The 15,572-nt window shown below is 44.2% G+C and overlaps 1 protein-coding gene across 5 annotated transcripts in view; it reads left to right on the plus strand.

Annotated features, from left to right (window-relative positions):
• RIPK1 (receptor interacting serine/threonine kinase 1) overlaps nucleotides 1-15,572 on the plus strand; it is a 41,190-nt gene that overhangs the window by 15,061 nt on the left and 10,557 nt on the right. For all 5 annotated transcript variants that reach the window (XM_067751868.1, XM_067751865.1, XM_067751867.1 and 2 more), the window contains 5 exons: nucleotides 2,851-3,074; nucleotides 3,878-4,034; nucleotides 6,767-6,904; nucleotides 8,616-8,841; nucleotides 10,802-10,951. In XM_067751868.1, the coding sequence (XP_067607969.1) occupies nucleotides 2,923-3,074; nucleotides 3,878-4,034; nucleotides 6,767-6,904; nucleotides 8,616-8,841; nucleotides 10,802-10,951 (823 nt within the window). In that variant the 5' untranslated portion in view covers nucleotides 2,851-2,922. The remainder of the gene's footprint in view (nucleotides 1-2,850; nucleotides 3,075-3,877; nucleotides 4,035-6,766; nucleotides 6,905-8,615; nucleotides 8,842-10,801; nucleotides 10,952-15,572) is intronic.

A 15,572-nucleotide genomic window follows, 5' to 3' on the forward strand; every position in this document is an offset into this window, starting at 1 on the left:
GTGGTCTACATACAATGGAATATTACTCAGCCATAAAAAGAATGAAATCTTGCCATTTGCAGCAATATGGAAGGACCTCAAGGGCATTATGCTGAGTGAGATAAGTCAGACAGAGAAACAAATATTGCATGATCTCATGTATATGTGGTATCTTAAATTTAAAGAAACAAGCTCATTGACACAGACAACAGATTGGTGGTTACCAGAGGAAGGGAGTTGGTGTGGGTGGGAGAAATGGGTGAAGGGGTCACAAGGTAAAAAAAAAACAAAACAAAACAATAAAAAATCAAGAGCTACAAAGTGCAGTGTGGTATCCTGGATTGGATCCTGGAGCAAAAAAGGAAATTAGTAGAAAAACTGGTGAAATCAGAAAAAAGTAGAGTGTTTAGTTAATGGTGACATACCAATGTTAGTTTCTTAGTTTTGACAAATGTACTATTAGGACAAATGGGTGAGGGGTGTATGGGAAAAGAAAATTAAATATGTAGAAACAAAAAAGTAAAATTGAAGATTTTACAGTGAACTCTCATATATGCAGTATTTATATCATTTTACTCTGCTTGCTCTATCATATAATTATCCATATACTTATCCCTCTCTCTGTCCACCAGGCTATCGGTCTGCAAGGTAAATTGTCCATAAATATTTCAGCATGCATACCACTAACAAGTTCAGCATGTTTACAGATTTTTCTAGATGTAAAATTTGCCTGCGGTTCTGCAGTGTACATTTGTTGGGTGTTGACAGATGGTTTTGCTTGTGTAACCCAAACCCCCACTGAGATGGTAGAACATTACCTTCACCCCCAGAATGGTCCCTCGCCCCGTCCCTGGGCAACCGGTTTCCACCACAGATGAGTCTGACTGTTCTAAAACTTCATGTAAATGAAGTTATATACTATGGATCCTTTGATATCTTCTCTACCTTAGCATAATGTTCTTGTTACTCTTCCACATTGTTGTGTGTATTAGGTCATTGCTTTTTATTGCTGAGTAGTAGAGTCCATCTGTGAACACACCACAGGGTGGTTTTTTGGCCCATTCTCCTACTGATGGACAACTGTTTCCAGTTTTGGATGGTCATGACTAAAGCTGCTCTGAGCATTGTACAGGTCTTTGGGGACATATGCTTACATTTCCCTTGGGATTTTCTCAGGTGATTGTACCATTTTGTGTTCCCACCAGCAGCGTGTGAGGATTCCGGCTCACTGGCATGCGGTGGTGGCCGTTTTAATTCTGGATACTCCGGTGGGTGTGTACTGGTGTCACATGTTGGGCCCCAAGGATTTTTATTTTTCATTTCAGTTTGGGAAAGATAAATGAATGAAGGAAGAAAGAAAGAAGGATGAAGCAAATAGGTGTGTTTTGAGATTACACATACTGCATACTTTCCGGCCCTGTGTTCAAAGTCTCCAATCCTCGTCCTTTCCATATCTTCCTACTCTTTTTAGATAGTGCATTGTTCTCTTTGTATTCTTCAAACTCCTTTTCTTTTGTTCATAATTACTTTAAACCTGTTTATTTCTAAGGATATTCAGTAGTTTAATTACCTGAACAATTGGGGCCTAATACTGCTGTTTGTTGTATATGCTGGGTTTGGCTCCTGGTGGACTTTTCTTTTCCGGTGTTTTATAGTTTTGGAAAGGGAGCACATGTTAAGTTAGGCTTTATTTGTTGGAATCCTGTCTGGTCTGCCTTGGGGGTGTTTAGTTTGCTTTAACCTTATAACCCAGGGATGTCATCAGCCTGTGACCATTTTCTGTATAAAAGTTCTTAATTTGGGGGATCCTGGCCATAAGAGGTAGGAGGAGTGTAAATTTAAAGCCCAAATCTATTTGAAGACAAACCCAAGGTTATGAATTTACACGGAGACTTTTTTTTATACCCCAAGCTCAGTCTAAGACAAACAAGTCCCTTTGCTAGTGGACTGCTTTTTTTGTAGTCCATCCTTTCATTGTGGGGTAGGGTAGCACATTGAGAAGGGCCACGTTAAGGGCAGAGTCTTTGTTCCAACCCTCTTTTCTTGCATGTCCTGACCTCAGCTCCTGTCTGTGGCTGGGTTTTAAACCCTGACCTTTGGATGTTGAGGTTGGTGGTGCCCCACAGGGCCACTTCTTAGCTCGGCTGCTGTAACACGTTACCATAGACTGGGCGGCTTAAACAACAGACATTTATTTCTCGCAGTTCTGGAGGCTGGAAGTCCAAGGTCAAAGCACCAGCAGATCCAGTGTCTAGTGAGGGCCTGCTTCCTGGTGTGCAGATGGCCGGCCATCCTCTCCTTCCACTCTCACATGGTGGAGAGAAAGGGGGATGGGTGCAGAGAGAGGAGAGGAAGCAAGCTCTCTCCTGTCCTTTTATAAGGCCTCGTGGATGACTAACGTCGTTCCTGAGGCCTCCTTCGTGGCCTAATCGCCTCCCAAAGGCCCCACCTCCTAATACTGTCAGAGCTCGGGCTTCAACATACGAATCTGGGGGGCACACGGACGTTCAGCCCACGGCAGCCATCGCGTGGCCCTTGCCCCACATGCTGTTTGTTTTCCGTCCCTGGAGTTCTTTTCCTTTCTGCTGAGCCTAGCTATGCACTTGAATGGATGTTTGTATTATGTTATCCAATGTATACGGGTCCTTTGTAGCAGGAGAGTTTTTAGTCTTTCATGTTGCTAGAAATGAAAGTCTAAGGAAGAAAGATTTGTGGTTGTCTGTGATTCCTGGAAATATGAAAACTTTCATCTTAGAGACTATAAATCTATCTTCAAAAAATAAAGGCACACCAAGCGCGTGGTGGAACGTTACATACATTTTTTGAATAATGATTTTTTTGCACTGATGTGTCCTCTTATTTTCTTCACAGGGCACAGCTCTGAGGGGAAAAAAACAGTTGTGTATTTTGGGGGCATTCTGAGCCTTCAGAAGGAAAGCAGACATGTCCTTGGATGACATTAGGGTGAGCTCTACCGAATTCCTGAAGCAGGAGGACCTGGACAGCGGGGGCTTCGGGAAGGTGTCTCTGTGTTTACACAGCTCCCATGAACTCGTGGTCCTGAAGAAGGTGTACACGGGCCCCAAGCGCACCGAGTGAGTTGGGGGCAGAGGCAGATGGGCCACGTGACTGGTCAGGGCGGTGGATACGGGCAGCACAGGCTTTAGAATGAGACAGATGGGGTGCAAGGGTCAGCACCTGGGCTTTATGTCAGATAACCTGAAGGGTGGATATTAACATCCTTGAATCGCTGATGAGGGTTCGGAGGCCGGCTAGGGAAGAGCTCAGGGCTGGTAAATAACGGAAGAAAGCTGAAGAGGAGGCAAAGAGAAAGGGAAGAAGACGCAGGGCAACGCAGGGGCCGCAGGGGCTGAGGGAAAGGGAATGGGAGGGAGCAGGGAAGGCGGATGGAAGCCCTTGCTTCACCTTGTTGGTGAGAACCAGCCCTAAGTACAGGAACAAAAAGCTGGTTCATGAATTAGAGGTTCCAGGAACCTTCTCTTTAAGGCAGTTGGTGGCATTGTTTTACTTCCCTCTGTTCTCGCCAGAGTGGTTATGAGAGAGACCGCGTTTTTTATTACACTGTCCAGCACAGTCCTTTTTTCCGGCCGCATTTCGCTGCTGCTGTTCATGTATTGATACTTTGCGTTGATTCGTTCATCCGTGTAACATTTCTTGAGCACTCGCTGCTGGTCACTGGGAGAGAGGAATGTAGAGTGAACGAGCAACCGCTTCGCCTTCCGGAGCTTGTGGTCTGTGTCTGGTAGAGACCAGCACGTGCACAAGGGGTGACAGAGCGTGTGCGGGGATGCCCCAAGGAGTCCCAAGCCGTGGCGTTTCTGGGGGCAGGAAGGGAGCGGGGCTGCCTCTGTCTGCCTGAACCCCTTTCCTCCCCCAGGTACGACGAGGCCCTCCTGGAGGAGGGCAGGATGAGGCACAGGCTGCGGCACAGCCGCGTGGTGAAGCTGCTGGGCGTCATCATGGAGGACGGGAACTACTCGCTGGTGATGGAGTACGTGGAGAAGGGCGACCTCATGCGCGCGCTCAAGGCCCAGGTACCCAGGCCCGAGCGCGCGCCCTGCCAGCCCCTTGGTGCACAAGAATCCTTTGTGAATGGCTGGATATTCGGGATTTTCTAAAGTCAGCCCCTCATTAAATCTTCCTTGACTTTCCATGCCCAGAAGGTGGGCTCGCCCTCCTCTCAGTGCCTACAGACAGGTGTCCATCCCTCTCTCGGAGGGTCATCTCTAGGTCTCAGTGTGGTAGGAGGCTTTTGTCAGCCACTCTCAGATCCACAGTTCAGAGGCAGGCACTGTCTTTACGAAGCACGTGGTCTGATGGGTGCGTGCATAATGGATTACAATTAAATATTGATTGATTAAAAGATGTACACTATAGGGCTTCCCTGGTGGCGCAGTGGTTGGGAGTCTGCCTGCCGATGCAGGGGACACGGGTTCGTGCCCCGGCCCGGGAGGATCCCACATGCCGCGGAGCGGCTGGGCCCGTGAGCCATGGCCGCTGAGCCTGCGCGTTCAGAGCCTGTGCTCCGCAACGGGAGAGGCCACAGCAGTGAGAGCCCCGCGTACCACCAAAAAAAAAAAAAAAAAAAAAAAAAAAGATGTACACTATAATTGACTGTATGAGAAGATGGAATATTAGTGATTGCATTTTGATGCCATTGAAGAAGCTTATAGGTTAAATATAGAACATTAGAATAACAATACTGGGTAAGGAAGGCTTAGAACAGGAAGGTTAATATTGCTTTTACCAAAGACAGATAACTTTAAAGCAGTTTTAAAAGTGTACATACCTGTTAAGAGCAAGGCCTTGTGCTCTTTGCCCAGGAAGCAATAGCAAATGCGACACAGACAAGTAACGGGACAGGAAATGAACATCTGGTGTGGTGTTGTTTTGATAGACACGCTCATAGCGAGCTCTGGGAACACAGAAGAGGGGCTCTCTCCCCAGCGTGGGATGGATGGGAAGGGATTCCAGAAGAAGGAGGCTGGAGCGGGAGTGTGACGGACAAGCAGAGGGTTTGAAGCAGAGAACTGGGGAGTAAGTCACCGTTCCAGGCAGAGGGAAGGGCATGAGTGAAGGAACTAGAGCCTGGCTGGTGTGGGGAACGCAAAGAACTGGGGAGGGCATAGTAGAGAGTGCCCGCGGGGGAGCTACCACTGTCCTTATGCAGATATTCCCCCCTCTTCCCGTCTTCTCCCCTCCCCACCCCCCAGCTGCCTGAAGCTATGTCAGTTCTTCAGTTCTTTTTCAGTCGGACAAATCTCACAGATAGTTGCGGGCAAAGGTAAACGATAGTCACTTACTGGTTGTATTGTAATTTGATCAGACTTCTCTTCTTCCCCATCAAGATATGATCTGTGAAACAAGTAGGCATTTTGATTGGGAGATAAATCGTTTGGGACAAGAGACCTTCTGTGGGATGGATCAGGCTAAGATAAGGTGCATCCGTTGGGGCTCAAGAAGAAATTCAGGAGGATATGAGGGAGACAAACAAAAAGAGGGAAAAGGGGGGATCTACTTGGCATGCTCAGAATTTTTTCCCAAGTCCAGAGGTATACCAAGGAAAAAGGCAGAATCTCTGGCCTTTGTTTTTTCTGTATGTGGTGATCAGGCTACTGATGCTGTAGTGCAGCCACATTGTGACTTCAGATGTTTGGGGGATTGACTTGGGAAGCTAACTTCCATCATTTAAATTTTTTTCCTGTTTATCAGCAACTAACATACACATAAATTTTTAGGAAACAGCCTATTTGTAAACTAGGGACTGCACACAGACACAGACACACACACACACACAGAGTGAGAGTTTGTATTTTTCAATGTTAAGCAAAACTGTTTAATAGAAACTGAAATTGTCTGTATTAACATTGATATTCATATAACTAGAATACAACTTTAAGTGAGAGTGACCGGAGAATCTACAAAGGCTTGACGTATCTGATACCAAATCACCAAACAGATGTTAAATTCACTTTAGCATTGTTTTAACCACATCGTGTCATCTCATAGATTAATCTTTACATGTTTTTTTTTTTTTTTTTTTTTGCGGTACACGGGCCTCTCTCTGTTGTGGCCTCTCCCGTTGCGGAGCACAGGCTCCGGACGCGCAGGCTCAGCGGCCATGGCTCACGGGCCCAGCCGCTCCGCGGCATGTGGGATCTTCTTGGACCGGGGCACGAACCCGTGTCTCCTGCATCGGCAGGCGGACTCTCAACCACTGCGCCACCAGGGAAGCCCTAATCTTTACATGTTTTTGATCAATGTGAGCACATTCCCTTGTATTCTTTTTTCTCTTAACCTTATTTCATACATACATTTTTATGACACTGTTTACATATTTAATATATAGTAGCACATCATATTAGTACGCCATTGAGAATATTTGTGTTTTTTGTATATATATGCATTCATTCAACAAATATTACAGGCACCATGCAAGGTAGTCAGGACACATCTTAAGTAAATAATAATAATATAGTTTCGTTCTCAAGGAGCTTAATTTTGTAGCATTTTTGCATATTACCATATTGGCGTGGAAGTTTTATTTGTACACTGACAAAGCACAGCACGAACACCCTCAGCAGTTGGGATGAAATCTCTCTTAAAGGGGGGCTTGTTTTGCAATGACAGCCATGTTGCAGGGCCTGATAGGAGGAAACCTGGTCTCTCTGTCCTAAGGTTCAGACCCCACTACTCTTGAAGGAAACGGTTGCTTTGGCCTCTTTGATTACCTTTCCATTCACGGACTTACTATCACTCGTTTTAGATCAGTATCCCTCTCTCTGTGAAAGGAAGGATAATTATGGAGACCATTGAAGGAATGCGCTACTTACACGGAGAAGGTGTGATACACAAGGACCTCAAGCCTGAAAATATCCTCGTCGATGGTGACTTTCACATTAAGGTAAACCATAGTCAAGGCTTCTGGAGGATTGGGGTAATTTTAGTTTGTAATTGTCCGCTGTAAATCCATTTTCAGACGTGATACATGCTAAAAGAAGAGCTAGCGCAGCTCGTAACTGGTGATGGTGGTGCCGGAAAGCGCTACCAAGGAAGGAAAAGCAAGATGCAGATTTGATGGAGTTGATATTTTTTATTTATTCATTTACTTTCATCTCCTTTTTTATTTTTAGTATTTATTTATTTACTTATTTGGCTGTACCCGTGGCATGCGGGATCTTCGTTGCCATGAGCGGGATCTTTAGTTGAGGTATTTGAGCTCTTAGTTCCCCGACGAGGGATAGAACCTGGGCCCCCTGCATTGAGAGTGTGGAGTCTTACCCGCTGGACCACCAGGGAAGTCCCGTCATCTCCTTTTTCAAACTCAGTTTCCTGTTGAAAACTCTCTTTCCACTGTAGTAAAAGGAAGAAGGCAAAGGGTTTTTCTTTTGCTCACTCAGGAGCAAGCACTCACTAGGCGGAGCATCACATCTAGTTGGCTCTGGCAGCAGGAATCCAAGCGCAAGCATCTGAAAGGGGAAGTGGCGTCTGGCGGAGGACTCGGGAACTGCTTACACAGGCATCCCTTCACCAGACGATTCTGCTTCTCACACTCTGTTCTAGTCCTGGACGGGGGTTTTTATTCCTGTGTCTTTAAAAGAAGGTTCTTCTTTACATTAATAACTTATCTGTTATGTTCTGGGTTAGAATTTGAGGATTTTAGATAATCACGTGCCAGAAATCATCCCCAAATGCTTGGATTCCTTGAGGCAAAAGTGAAACTGTCACCTCTGATGTCTTAACTGTAGTGTTCTGTCATTCTGCCCTGCCGCCTCCCTCTTTGTTCCTGGTAGTTTTTCTTTGCTTTTTCATCTGTTTTTCCCTCCTTCTCATCCCACCTTCTCTTAGGTTCAGAACAGGTAGCACTGCAGTCCTTATCCTCAGTGTTGGGATCCTCGGAAATTCGCATCCTTGGGCTTCTGGACACCATTTGGGAGAAGAGACGATGCAGTACCATCTGCTATACAAATCTGCTGGGAAGAAAGTACCTGTTTTTTCCTAACCTCAGAAATAGTTGAAAAATATATGCAGAATAAATGAGGAATTAGAATGAACATGTTTTGTTGTGTTCATCTCAGAAACATCTTCTGCTTTTCTCACCCCACCCCCAGGTTTTATTGCATAAGAATTGAGATACCAGAATTTCACACAGACATTTCTGTTTTGTTTCCTTTTTTATAAATTTGTTTCTTTTTTTGGCTGTGTTTGATTTTTGTTGCTGCGTGCGGGCTTTCTCTAGTTGTGGCGAGCGGCGGCTACTCTTCTTTGCGGTGTGTGGGCTTCTCATTGCGGTGGCTTCTCTTGTTGTGGAGCACAGGCTCTAGGCACGTGGGCTCAGTAGTTGTGGTGCACGGGCTTGGTTGCTCCACGGCATGTGGGATCTTCCCGGACCAGGGCTTGAACCTGGCGCATAGACATTTCGTAAGGGAGATTTTCTAGATGGCTGAGGACATACAGTTGCTACTTCTGAGCATTAGCTGTTTTAAACTTATCTAGTGCAACCATTTGGAAATGTTACTGTACCTCACATCTACTGAAGAAGCTCCAGATTTGAAGGCAAATCTGATTTGCTTGTAGCCTTCACAGAACAATCCCGTGGGTTTGCTCCCTTGCAGATAGCTGACCTTGGCCTTGCCTCCCTTAAGACGTGGAGTGAGCTGATGAAAGAGGAGCTTACTGCGCAGAGGAGAGGAAACAGCACCACGAAGAACGGCGGCACCCTCCACTACATGGCCCCCGAGCACCTGAACGACGTCAGCTCGAGGCCCTCCGAGAAGTCGGACGTGTTCAGCTTCGCCATAGTGCTCTGGGCCGTCTTTGCCAACAAGGAGCCGTATGAAAGTAAGGCAGTTACAGAGGAGTGGGATTTGGGTACTAATCAAAGTTGTTCAACAGAATATGAGCCTTCAGTGAAGTCAGTTAAGATGTATCATTGTTTGTTCATTTAATGTCTGTCTTACCGACTGGACTATAAGCTCCACAAGGGCCAGGACCACATCTGTTCCATTCACTGCTGTTTCCCCAGTATCTACACATACAGTACCTGGAACGTAGTAGGTGCTCAGGAAGTGTTTGTTGAAAGAATGAGTCATCTCAGTTTAGGAGTCAGGGATCGTAGGACAGGTAGGAGCCTTGGTAACGCGTCTAAGCTTGGGAGGTACTGTAACATTCCATAATTCCTGCCGGACAGGAAGGCTTGCCGGCTTCTGCTTATGAGGGGTTAACCCTTTCAGGGCATACACTCCATACTTTCATTCATCCCCTAATCCTTCATTCATTCAGAAATTGTTTCTTTTCAGTACTTACTGTGGGACTTTACTCAGAATTGAGAATATAAAGATGAGAAAGTCGTGGTTTGTGCAGGTGAACAGATTAGCCGTTCTTCAGTCTGTTAAGTATCTAAACTAATGGACGTTCTCCTGCCCATTCTTCCTGGGTGATTATCAGCTCCCATGGTTTAATGATCACCTCTTTGCTGACGCCTCCCAAATCTCCAGCCCTGGCCTGGATATCCACTTGTCTATTAGTCAGACCCAGTCCACATACCAGGGGAACCCCAAAGCAGCGTCCCCCCAAAACAAAGCCATCTCCTCCGTGCTGTCCTAGTAGCTCATTCAGCTTTGCTCTTGTGTTCAGAAAATGGAATCACCAACCACCAACCGAGCTGCCCAACCAGAAATTTTAGTCATCCCATACTCAGCCTTGCCCCTCATCTCCCACCTCCAATCAGACACCAAAACCTATGAATTCGGGACTTCCCTGGCGGTCCAGTGGTTAGAACTCCTCACTTTCACTGCTGAAGGCCCAGGTTTAATCCCTGGTCGGGTAACTAAGATCCCGTAAGCCATGTGGCGTGGCCGGGAAAAAAAACAAAAAACAAAAAAACAACAACTGTGAACTCAAGGTGTATCTGATTCAAGGTACATCCGCTTCTCCCCATCCCCCACAGGGCCCTCACTAGGTCAGACCCTCTGTGTTTCTATGGCAGTCTCCTCGCACCGCCCGCCATTCACACTGCAGCCAAACTGCTCGACCTAAAAAGCAAATGAGACCGTCTCACCCATCTGTTTAAAATCCTGCCAAGGCACCCTTGACATTCAGGGTAAAGTTCAGATTCCTCAGTGTGGAGTACAGGGTCCTTTCTGATTTGGCTTTTGTTTCTCTCTCTAACCTTATTCCTTCCTCACTTCCTTTGGTCAATATGCCCAGTTACACTGAACTATTCATAATTTCTGGGATGCATCATGATTTCTGCAACTTCCAGTCTATTCATATCCTGCTTTCTTAGCCTGGATCCTCCTCTCTGAATCCTCCTTCCCACTTCTTTACCTGGATAATTCCTGCCTATTGTTCTGCACTCAACAAAGCCTTCTCTGACCTTCTAGTGGTGGTCCTGTTACCAGAACCCTTTGTACTTACTTCTCGAGTAGCCATTATCACTCTACATTTTAAGTCACTCTTATTAAACTGAGCTCCTCCAAGGCAAGCGCTGTCCCGTATTTGTCTTTCTATGAAAATCTGGAGTGTGGCATTGGCTTTATTCACATATTCCATTTGCTCTACGAGGAGTCAGCTTTGCTGTGAATTCTCTCTTTCATCTGCAGAAACTAAAATGCTGTTTGATCATCTCTTCAGTGGAATTCATCAGCTCGTTGTCACAGGGCCGTTCTGCCCCTGCTGGACGCGGCGGCTGTACTGGGAGCGTCCCCTAGGCAGAGAGGCTTCGTCCAAGTTCTGTCACCTCCCTGCCTGAGAGGAGCCGGACCTGAGAGCTCAGCTTAAGCTCCTCTTTGTTTTATAGATGCTGTCTGTGAGCAGCAGCTGATAATGCGCATTAAATCTGGGAGCAGGCCGGACGTGGAGGACATCACTGGGCACTGCCCGCGGGAGGCCGTCAGCATCATGGAGCAGTGCTGGGCGGTGAATCCAGAAGATCGGCCGACGTTTGCTGGTGAGCATCTTCCATGGCTGCACGGTCTCCGCGTGGTGACCTTCCTAGTGAGATGCTGACAGGAAGTTGCTTTGAGTTTTTAGAAAACTGAGTTCCACTTGTGATTTCAACTGACTTTCTAGATTCCAACCACTTTGTTCAATGAAAAGTTGTCATCCCTCCCCAGAGCATGAAGGCATGAAGGTCCTCTTGTTTCTTTGTGGGGTTTTTTTCCCCATAATTAACTTTTTAAAAATTGTGTTAGAATATACGTGACACATAATTTACCATTTTAACCATTTTCAGGTGTACAGTTGAGCGACATTAAGTACATTCACAATGTTTGCACCCATCACCACGATCCGTCTCCAAAACTTTTTCATCTTCCCCAGCTGAAACTGTATCTATTAAACAATAACCCCCCCCGCCTCCTCTCCCCCAGCCCCTGGCACCCATCGTTCTACTTTCTGTCTCTCTGAATTTGGCTACTCCGGGACCTCATATAAGTGGAATCACACAGTATTTGTCCTTTTGTGACTGGCTTATTTCACTGTGCACAGTATCTTCAGGGTTCATCCACGTTGTAGCCTGTGTCAGAATCTCCTCCCTTTTCACTGCCGAGTGGTACTCTGTGGTATGTAGACCACATTTTGTCTAACCATTCATCTGCTGAATGGGTTGCTTCCACAGGCCTTCTTATTTCTTAGCTTTTATTTCATTTCCCTTCCCTTGTGAAGCTGGCATCTCTGGAAATGTGATTTTGTCATTTGGATTGGGCCAATAATAGAAGGAGAAGGAAAGGGACATGGACATCCCACATCTGTGTACCTCTTCTCATTCCCTTGTGTTGCCCAGGATCTTGCTAAAGTCCTAGAGGCAGAGGAAAGAAGAAAGTCAGAGGAAAGGGGCAGAGGAAATAAGAAAATCAGGTGAGGAAAAAATAAATAGCAGGAAGGAACGTAGGAGCCTACAAAGGATTTTGCTCTCATATTTCTGCTATGAGAAAACAGAATTGAAGCCCTACCTACCACTCCCACCAAAGGGTTAGAGGGGTGATTGATTTGGTTGCCTGTTTTCTTATTTGCTGAATCTTATCCTGGCTTGCTTTCTTCTCTCATGCCTTTTTCACTTTTTTAAACTAAAATTCTTATTTTGAGGTAATTGTAGATTTACATGCAGTTGTAAGAAATGACACAGATATCCCAGGCGCCCTTTGCCTCGTTTCCCCCCCGATAACATCTGGCCGGACTACAGGACTGCATTACCACTGGGATACTGACACTGACACAGTCGGATACAGAACCTTTCCATCACCACAAGGGTCCCTCCTGTTGCTCTTTCATAGGAGTAAAGCTGCTGTAAATATTCATGTTGCAGGTTTTTGTGTGAATATAAGTCTTTGTTTCTCTGGAATAAAAATACCCCGGAGTGAAAGAACTAGGTCATATGGTAGGTTCATGTTTAGGGTTTTTTTTTAAACAAACTGCCAAACTGGGAATTCCCTGGCGGTCCAGTGGTTAGGACTCCGTGCTCTCACTGCCAAAGGCCCAGGTTCAGTCCCTGGTCGGGGGACTATGATCCCACAAGCCGCGTGGCACGGCCAAAAGAACCCCCAAAAACAAGATCACACATGCCAACAACAACAACAACAAAACAAAGCAAAACAAAACTGCCCAACTGTTTTCCAGAGTGGCTGTACCATTTTATATTCTCACCAGCTTCTCTGCATCCTTACCAGCATTCGGTGGTGTTGCTGTTTTTTAATTTTAGCCACTCTGATAGGTATGTAGTGATAGCTCATTGTGGTTTTAATTTGGATTTCTGTAATGGCTAATGTTGGTGAATGTCTTTCCATGTTCTTATTTGCCATCTGTGTATCTTCCTTGGTGAAAAATGTTGCTCTATGTCTTTTGCCCATTTTCTAATTGGATTTTGTTTTTTCACTGTTGAATTTAGAGTGTTCTTTATATATTCTATATATAGTATTCCTTTCTTGGACATGTGGTTTTCAAATATTTTCTCCCAGTCCGTAGCTTGGTTTTTTTCATCCTTTTAGTAGGGTCTTTCACAGAGCAAAAGTTTTTTATTTTGATGAAGACTCATTCATTAATTTTTCCTTTTATGTATTATACTTTTGGTGTCAAGTCTAAGGACACTGTCAGGGTTAGAGCCCAAATTTTTTTTTCTGTTTTGTTCTAAAATTCTTACGGTTTTACATTTAAGTCTCTGTTAAGTTTTTTTTGTTTGTTTTTTTTTGTTGTCAAGGAAAATTTATTATTGCTAACATAAGAATGGTAACACAGAACTAAATATTGGTGGTTTTTCTTGCCAGTTATTTAATTTATGTCTTACTGGGAAAATACCATGATCCATTTTGAGTTAATTTTTGTATAAGGTGTGAGACTTAGGTTGAAGTTTGCTTTTTTTTTTTCTTTTTGCCTCATTCCAACGCCATTTGTTGAAAGGCTGCCCTTCTTCCCTTGCATTGTTTTTTGTCCTTTGTCAGAAATCAGTTGGGATATTTGTGTGGGTCTATTTCTGGGTTCTCTGTTCTGGTCCATTAATCTATGCATCTATCCCTACTCCAGTACCTATGGTCTTAATTACTCTAGTGACATAAGTTCTTGAAATTGGATGGACTGATTTCTCCCACTTTTTTCTTCATTTAAAAAGTTATTTTAACTTTAGTTCCTGTCTTTCCATATAAAATTTAGAAAAATCTTGTCTATGTCTAAAAAAAAGAATCTTACTGGGATTTTGATAGGAATTGTATTAAACCTGTGTATCCATTTGGGGAGAATTGACATCTTTACTATATTGAGTCTTCTAATCCATGAACACAATATGTCTCTCCATTTATTTAGATTGTCTTTGATTTCTTTATCAGTGTTGTACAGTTTTCAACATACAAGTCCTATATATCTATTTCCTTTTTTTTTTAGCAATTATAAGTAGGTTGTATTTTTAACTTAGGTGTCCATTTGTTCATTGCTAGAATATAGAAGTAGAGTTGATTTTTTATATGTTAATCTTATATCCTGTGACCTTGTTGAACTCACTAACTGGTTCTAGGAGTTTTTTTGGAGATTTTTTTAGATTATCATGTCATTTCCAAACAGGGACATTTTCATTTCTTTCTTTCTGATCTGTTTAGTTTTTATTTCCTTTTCTCGCTTTATTGCACTGGCTAGAATTTCCATTCATTTTTATTGTTCTGTCTTCCATTTCACTGACTTTCCTCTTTCTCCTCCATTTTGCTGTAGAGTTCATCCACTGAGCTTTTTATTTGCCTTATTTTATTTTTCAGTTCTAAAATTTCACTGAAATTTCTTTCATATCTTCTGTTTCTTTGTTGATGTTTTCTATTTTTTCATTTGTTTCAAGCATGTTCATAATTGCTTCTCGAAGCATTTTTATCATGGCTGTTTAAAAATCTTCGATGTGTAATCCTAATGTCTCTGTCATCTTGATGTTGGCATCTGTTAGTTGTCTTCTGTCATTCAGTTTGTGACCTTACTGGGTCTTAGCATGATGAATGATTTTTCTATTGAAACTTGTACACTCTCTTACTATGAAGCCTTCTGTTTTTAACTGGCCTCTTCTGACATGGCTTTGATAAAGAAAGGGTGACTGCCACCTTGTTAGCACCAGGTGAAAGGAAGTCAGTTTCCCCACTTGGCCCTGTTGACACCTGAAGTGGGAGGCTTTTCGTTACTACTGGTCAGGGGTGAGGGTTTCAGTGGAGTCCACATGGTCTCCATGGACACTGCAATGGAAGTAAAGTCCCGACTCACCCAAGACCTCTTCTGATAGTTCCCCATCAGGATAGGGAAGGAGCATCTTATTACTGCAAGGTGAGGATGCAAGTTCAGTCTACCCTTGTTGTCCACTGACACCACAGGAGTAGAGGGGCTGTTACCACCTGACTGGAAGGAAAGTTCTGGCCTCCTGTTTGGCCTTCTCTGACATCACCCTGGTAGGGTGTTGGAGCACCCTGTCAGTGTCTTCTGGGGTCGGGAGTCTCAACTCCCCACTCAGTCTTTGCTGGTGGGGGTGGGGGATGGAGTCATGATTTTTCTATGGCATTTGGCTGGAGAGTGGTTATGGACTAAGCACTCTGTCTTGCTAGGCTGCCCCTTGCTTAGCCCTCTGGCCAGAAAGAACAGGTTTTTTTTTTTTTTTTTTTTTTTTAAGAACAGGCTTTTGTTGGGCTTTTTTGTTGGGTTGCTAGCTTCTTCAGGTCCAAGTCTGAGATCTGTGCAGCAAAAGAAAAAAAAAAAAAAAAAATCCAGTAAGCTCACTGCCATATCTTTCCTCAGATCCCAAAGTCCCTAGCTAGTCTGACTTTGTCTCTCCTCCTTTCAGTCTCCTTATGTTTGTTTTATATATAATATAACATATAGGGGTTCTTGTCATACTTAGTGGGAGAAATAAGGAAAAGTATGTCTATTCCATCTTCCCAAAAATGGAAATTACATTTTTCTTTTAAGGCCAACAGCTCTAACTTTATACCAGATCCTTATTCTGAGTGTTCCACCCTATAGTAACTCAGATGCCAAAGGGACAGAAATAAGGAGTCCACCCATCTTTTTTCATTTGGAAATTAACTCGTATTAGGTAGGGCTTTGTGCTGCAGCCAGAG

Source organism: Pseudorca crassidens, chromosome 10 (assembly GCF_039906515.1).
Source record: "Pseudorca crassidens isolate mPseCra1 chromosome 10, mPseCra1.hap1, whole genome shotgun sequence".
Classification (NCBI taxonomy): Eukaryota; Metazoa; Chordata; class Mammalia; order Artiodactyla; family Delphinidae; genus Pseudorca; species Pseudorca crassidens.